General features: G+C 35.4%; 1 protein-coding gene across 1 annotated transcript in view; it reads left to right on the top strand.

The window, feature by feature from the left end:
- The window catches only part of IFT81 (intraflagellar transport 81), a 94,416-nt gene that overhangs the window by 28,120 nt on the left and 58,595 nt on the right, over positions 1–7,701 (top strand). The window contains exons 9-10 of the mRNA XM_023733665.1: positions 1,991–2,154; positions 4,132–4,227. Of these exons, the coding sequence (XP_023589433.1) occupies positions 1,991–2,154; positions 4,132–4,227 (260 nt within the window). The remainder of the gene's footprint in view (positions 1–1,990; positions 2,155–4,131; positions 4,228–7,701) is intronic.

Genomic DNA, 7,701 nt, shown 5'->3' with positions numbered 1-7,701 from the left:
TACCAGGTATGCAAGGATGCTTCAACATTAGAAAATCAATCAACGTAATCAACCACATAAATACAAAAAATTAAAAAAAAAGCCAACTTGTTGCCGGCCAGTCAATTCTGACTCATGACGAGCCTATGGGACAGCGTAGAACTGCCTTATAGGGTTTCCAAGCAGCAGTTGGTAGATTCAAACTGCCGACCTTTTGGTTAGTAGCCAAGCTGTTAACCACTGTGCCACCAGGGCTTCACTGGGCACATTAGTGAGATTTATTACATAAAAGAAGCCACTCATTCAGTTATACTAGGATCAGTGAGATGTTTCCAGAGGGTTTTTAATTAAAACATTTGCTGAGATCTTAGTGACCTTATATTTAATTTCACCAGGGTTTCTATAAAGAAACGAAACAGTGCAAGAACAGCAAGAATTCGCAAAGAAATGTAAGGTCTAAGTTAAATTCTTTAAGAGAATAATTTTAAAATTTGATGGAAACTCTTTTTATGATTTTTTAACAGCTTTATTGCAGTAAAATTGACATACAATAAAGTGTACATATTTGAAGTGTACCACTGATAAGTTTTGACGTGTGTGTACACTGGGGAAACCATCACCATCATTACAGGAATGAACATATCCACTGCCGCCAAACGTTTCCTTGTGCCCTTTTTTAATTTTTCACCCCTGGCCCTCTCTGTCCCCCACCCAGCCCCAGGCAACCACTGATCTACTTTCTGTCACTACAGATTAGTTTGCATTTTCCAAAACTGGGAACTTTCTTTTTAATAGAGAAAATATTATTTAGGAATTTTAAATCTTTAAGAACATTTTAGGCTTTGATTGCGTGCATTTCTGATTATGCATGGCATGTTTAAGAATTTGAAGGTGGAAAAGCTGGTTATCTTAATAGCCAGAGAAGTCAGGAAGTAGATTTATTTGGGAACCACATAGGAATGACTGCTTAATAGTAGCGTGATTGACTAAACGCTCTCCCTTCCCTCCAAAATCCCAGAAAAAGGAGGGAAGTTGAAGAGATGAATGGAAAACTTGTGAATTTGTCATCGATAAATTTTTACATAGTTAATATATGGTTGACAGAAGTAAAAATAATTTTAAGGCTTTGGGCCAGATTTATTATGCAATTTACGTACGTAGATTACTTAAACCGGAAACCTGCTATTTTAAAACGTCAAACCAGAATTTGTAGATGTGTAATGGAAAGATCTGAAATGGACTTTTTAAAGCTCTCTAGGCTGGGAATTTATAACAAAACTATTATTCACTGAATATCTGCGTGTGTGTATTTGTGCACTTTGCCAAAATAAGAAAACTATTAAATCTTAGAAGTGTAATTTAAGTTGCCACTTAACTGTAAGCTAATATTTTATAATATCAAAAACTACTAAAACAAGGAAAGCCTAAAACATTTATGAGCATGGATAATTTGTTTTTCAGGTTTTTAACTTGTAGCTTTAGTAATGTCTTCACTGGTTTGAATTTGACAACTTGTAATACCATTTATGAAATATTAGAATAGTAATATAAATTATATCAGAAGTATTATAAAAGAATAAATGATTACTTTCTTCTATGAGAGAGAGCCTGGGTTAGATTTCATTTGAGTGTTGTCATTTAGTTCATGGATTTCTTAAATAATTAGAAGGTAAAATATGACCAAAAAATATATCCGACCAATGGATGTTATTTTTGCATATTGTGAGGTATTAAATAATTAGGTTGTAATTTTGAAAAATCATACCACTTTTTTCTATAATTATTTAAATATTCTTCCATATAAATTAATTTGCTTTTCTGTTATCATTCTAACTACCATCAGAAGGTTTCATTGGCCAATCTTTTATTGTACTTTTCTAAATATTACATGGAATGTTCTAAACAGGTATGCCTTACTATTCAAGTCTTATAGGCAAAACAGTGCTGATGTACAGAAAATCATTATATGCTACTTTTTTTGGCTGAATAGTCATTGTTTTTATTTTTGAAGGCTTAATGAAGAGACTAGAGGAGGAGATCAAGTTTAATTCATACATGGTAACTGAAAAATTTCCTAAGGAATTAGAGAACAAGAAAAAAGAATTGCATTTTTTACAAAAAGTGGTTTCAGAGCCAGCTATGGGCCATTCTGATCTTCTTGAACTTGAATCTAAGGTAAGTGACAATTATCTACTTTTTATAGCTCCCAGTTTTATCTCATCCCCAGTCCTGTGAAAATTGTGTGAAGTGCTTTCTATAGTGTCCACTCTTGACTCTAGCTAACGTGTGCAAGAGTGACAACTCTCTTTATGAGGAATTACAGAATGTAATGCTATTATCTAATGCTCATGAGTTTATAAAAGCCTAGCTACCTGATTAGGAAACTGAGTCACTTGGACATGTACATTAATGCGTATGAATTGATTCATAGGTTTACTATTTGTACTTTAATCATTTAGATGACAAATTTTAAATTGCTACTTTTTATTTCCAAGGATAATATTATAGCAATTTTATATTTAAAGCTAATATTTTTTATTAGCCTTTTATGCCAGGCTTAGAATTACCAAGCTTTGTTGTAATGTTCACTGAAACCTGGTGTCACATTAGAACATTTTTGTTTCCTAGAAATAGAGCAGTAATCAAACATATATATATATTTTTTTAAATAACAAGTAAGTATGAAAATTGACTGACTTGCTAATTCCTTAATGTGCTTAATATGTACTTAATAGCCACTACAATTAAATACATAATTCTGACCATTTTGCTTTTTTAATGTACTTAGAGAAATTAGGAGTCATAGTAGCACAGTGGTTAAGTGTCTGACTGCTAACCAAAACGCCAGCAGTTCAAACCCACCAGCTGCTCCTCGGGAGAAAGATGTGGCAGTCTGCTCTATAAAGATTTATAGTCTTGGAAACCCCATGATGCGGCAGTTCTACTCTGTCCTACAGAGTCACTGTGAATCGGAATCAGGGCTTTGAACCGGTTTGAACTGGTTCAGTCAAGGCCAATGAAACGGAACCGGAACAGACCCGAATTTTCAAAATTTGGGTGATCCGGAACTATAACCGGAACGGGAAAAATTACAGGTTGAAGCGCTTTAATGGGAGACAAGGAAGAGGCTTAGTGAGCCCTTTCAACAGCCTACTGTGTGAAATTGGATTATTGCCAGGACTGAGGACAGTGACACATTCAAAGCGGCGTGATTGGCTGCCCTCTTTGAGCGGGGTACCGCTGTTTCTGCCTCTGTGCAAAATTTGACAGGCAGGAGGTTTGTTTGCTATGCAGTGTGTACACTGCCTTTGTTTTCTAAGATGGAGATTAAGTTTTCTAGCAGGGCTTCGACCCACAATTTTTCCTGTTGCACTTGCGGTTCTGGTTCACCCAGATTTTAAAAAAAAATTCAGGTCTGTTCCGGTGTCGCTTCCTCCGTCATGATTGAACCGGGAAGGACCGGTTTGAAGCCCTAGTTGGAATCGACTCGACAGCTATGGATTTTTTTTTTTTTTTTTTTTTTTTTTTTGTCTTTTTTAGAGAAATTAGATGTCTAAGTCAGATTTGGCTCAAATTTAATGTTATGGAATTAAAAGAACCCTAGTCTTTTCTAAGGATAAATATACTGAAAGCCATGTAATTTTTTAAATTATTATTTGTCAAGGACTACATGTTTCTTTTGACTTTAGTCAGTTTTATTTTATTACATTTTATAAAGGTTTAGGTAAATGACCAGGATAAATGACGGCATGAAATTGCAGGTCATTAGAACGGAAATGGTTTTTAGGTGTTATCCCCCTCCACTTTCAGCTGGACTGACGAGTTCCAGTTATTAAATCCCTGAGAATGTTTGTCCAGACTTGTCTTTATGGCTTTCAGTGACGTGAAAGTCACTGCCTTGGTGAGTGGATAGCTTTCGATTTTTAGAAAACTCTTTTTTGATGGTAATTTGTAAGTATTTTATATTTCACATAAAAACAATTTTAGTAAATTTTAAAAGTAATCATAACAATAGACTTAATGAAACTGCTCCTCGTGTCAAATCACTGATTATTAAAAATTCTAAATTCAGAGTTTGGCTTGGCCAGATGTCATTTAGTTTGTGTAATCGTAGGGAGGGTTTTAACATTTTTCACTTCCATACTGTCTTAGATAAATGAAATAAACACAGAAATCAATCAGCTAATTGAAAAGAAAATGATGAGGAATGAGCCAATTGAAGGCAAACTCTCACTGTATCGGCAACAGGTAAGACCAGACCACTCTTCAGCCCACATATTTAGATCTGTAATCTTATCTGTGAAAATCTCCATAAAAACCATGGGTTGTGTTATCTAAAGTCTTGAAAATGAGAAGGAAGTAACAAATAAATGCTCTTCTGTCATTGCTAATCTCCAATTATAGTAAAGAATTTGTGGAAAAGCCACAAAAGGCGCATATTCAAGTTTGAAATGCAATACGCCGGATAATGCTTACTTCCCTTAGCGACTGCCAACTCTGGTAATACAGCTGCTTATGTTTGTATCTGAGTGTAGAATTTCGTTTTTTTAAAGTGATAGCTTACCTTGTTGTTGTTAGTTGCTGTCCAGTCGATGCTGACTCATAGCAACCCCATGTGTACAGAGTCTTCAAGGCTGTGACCCTTCAGAAGCAGATCGTCAGGCCTGTCTCCTGAAGGCACCTCTGGGTGGGTGGGTGGGTTCAAACTGTGAACCTTTTGGCTAGTAACTGAGTGCTTAACCGTTTGCTCTACCCAGGGACTCCTTAGCTTACCTTAAAAAATCCCTGCTGCCATCAAGTTGATTCCTACTCAACAGCAACCCTATAGGACAGAGTAGAGCTGCCCCATAGAGTTTCCAAGGAGCAGCTGGTGGATTCGAACTGCCAACTTTTTGGTTAGCAGGCTAACTCCTAACCACTGTATCTTTAATGAGTTAAAAGGTAATATAACTTTTTCTAGTTTAAAGTCAGGTTGCATATGTAAAATAAATTAAATTTTAGTCTAAAGCATTTGTTATTTCAGCCACAACTATTAGTTTGTGAGGATTTGTATGTTGTTTTATATTTCTAGACAAAAGATTCAGATGAAAGCCATAACTTATCTGAAAAGAATCAGCAAGAGGAGTTTAGTGTGAAGAGCATTCTATAGCCTCAGAAAATACTGAGCTATATAACACAGCATTATTCAAGGACACTAGAATTTTTTAAAACCTTTTATAATGGGAAATTTCAACCATATACAAAGGTAAAGGGACTAGTACAGTAAACCCTCATTTTTCCCTAAACTGCAGAAATCATCACCATTCTTGTTTCATCTGTACTTCCACCCCCACCCAGATTTTTGAAGCAAATCTCAGACTTCATAGAATGTCATCGATAAATATTTCAGAATGTATCTCTAAAAGATAGACTTTTTAACAATGACATATCACATCTGAGAAATTCAATAATTCCTTAATAGCAAATACCCAGTCAGTGTCCAGATTTCCCTTAGTGTCTCAATTTTTTTCTTTTCTTTTTTTACATTTACTTGGTTTGAATCAGGATCCATACAGGATTCATACACTGCATTTGGTTGATATGTTTCTTTCAGTCTGTAGGTTCTCCTTCTCACTTATTTACTTATTTAGTGATATCTTGCAATTTACTCATTGAAGAAGCTGGATCATTTATCCTATAGCATTTCCTGTGGTGTCATTTAACATGTTCCTCTGTCTCCTGTATTTCCTATAACTTAGAACTAGAAGCTACTTTGATTTTCATATGAATAAGAACTATTTCCATTTCTTTTTCTATGACTTGTCTCTTCATCTCTATACCTATTTTTTTCAAGGGTTGTTGGCCTTTTCTCTTTTTTAAAAACTAGGTTATCAGGAATGTTTACTCTTTGTCTGGCTTATAAGTTGTAACTTTTTTCCCCCAGTCTGTTATTTAAGTTTGATTATAATCTTGCTTTTGCCTTAGGAAAGTTCTTTGTTTTTATGAAATCAAGTTTATCAATTCCTTCTCTTATTGTGTTCAGATTTTGAGTCATAGTTAGGAATGTTTTCCCCACTTTCAGGTTATGGAGGAATTTACTTAAGTTTTTTTGTTTTGTTTTGTTTACTTCTATGTTGTTTTTAGAACAGATCTCTTAGAATCTATTTAGAATTTTGTCTGGTGGAACGGGGTGTATAGTATATCTTTTTTTCACATGGCTATCCAGGTGTCCTAATGACAATAGTAAAAAGCCCATTTTTCCCCAACGGATTTGAGAATCTATTTTATCTTATACTTCTAAGCTATACTGGATTTACTTCTAGATTTTCTATTCTGTTCCATTGGCCTGTTTATTCATGCAACGCATGAACTGTTTAATCTATAGAAGCTTTATAATCAAGCTCTTAAGGTCTGATAAAGCTAGTCACCTCCACTCCCAATTGCTTTACTTTTTCCAGGTTTTTCTAACTACTCTTGCATGTATGTACTTGTGTAGCTCTAGGGGAAAAAAGTAATTTTTTTAAGTTATTGAGGTTGGATTACATTTATCAGTTAATTCAGAATGTACATCTTTATGATGTTGAGTCTTCCTATCTAAGAACATGGTCTGTCTTTCCATTTGTTCAAGTTTATTTTGTGTCTTTTAGGAGTATTTAATAGCTTTTCTCATAAAGGTTTGGGACTTTTCTTGTTAAATTCATGCTTACATATTTTCTTTTCTTTTTTTACACATATAAATGAGGTCTTTCCTTATGTCTTATAACTGATTTTGTTCATCTGTGAAAACTGTTGATTTGTTTGCTGCAGTTTTTCCATTGGTTCTTTTGCTTTTTCAGCTATATAATTGTATAAACTGCAAATTCCCATTTTTCCTTTAAATTCTTATGCTTCTGATTGCTTTCTCTTGTCCAGTGGTATTGGCTGATACCTTCAGCACAATGTTAAATTGTAGTGGAGGTAGTGAGTATCCTTATCTGGTTCCTGTCTTTAGTGGGAAATGCCCTTGTGTTTCTCTGTTAAGTAAGAATCTGGCTTTGGAGCTGAAGTTTACATTTATTTAGCACATTAAGGAAGTATACCATCAATTCCTACAAAATTCTGATAGTGTATCATTCTGTCTTAGTTAGCTAGTGCTACTATAACAGAAATACCACAAGTGGATGGCCTTAACAAAGAGAAATTTGTTCTTTCACAGTCTAGTAGGCTAGAAGTCTGAATTTAGGGCATCAGCTCCAGGGGAAGGCTTTCTCCGTTGGCTCTGGAGGAAGGTCCTTGTCATCTGTCTTCCCCTGGACTAGGTGCTTCTCTGAGTCCAAAGGACCTACTCTGCTCCTGGCACTGCTTTCTTGGTGGTATGAGGTCCCCTTCCCCCACCACAGCTCACTTCCCTTTCCTTTTATCTCTTGTAAGGTAAAAGGTGGTGCAGTCCACGCCTCAGGAACACTCATTTTACATTGGGTCAAGGATGTGACCCGACCAAGGGGCAAGGGTGTTACATTGCACCCTAATCCTCTTCAACATAACTAGTCTTGCTTTATTAACCACAGGCAGAGATTAGGATTTATAACGCGTAGGGAAATTATATCAATCACAAAATGGAGGACAACCACACAATACTGGGAATCCTGGCCTAAACAAATTGACACATATTTTGGGGGGACACATGTCAATCCATGACACATTCCTTCTTCATTTCTTACCGGGAATACTTTGGTAGAAGCAGTCTTTCATCAACTGTCTTTT

The sequence above is a fragment of the Trichechus manatus genome, unplaced genomic scaffold, assembly GCF_000243295.1.
Source record: "Trichechus manatus latirostris isolate Lorelei unplaced genomic scaffold, TriManLat1.0 scaffold00061, whole genome shotgun sequence".
Lineage (NCBI taxonomy): Eukaryota > Metazoa > Chordata > Mammalia > Sirenia > Trichechidae > Trichechus > Trichechus manatus.
The sequence above is the reverse complement of the archived record's forward strand: the minus strand, read 5'-3'. Positions and strand labels throughout refer to the sequence as shown.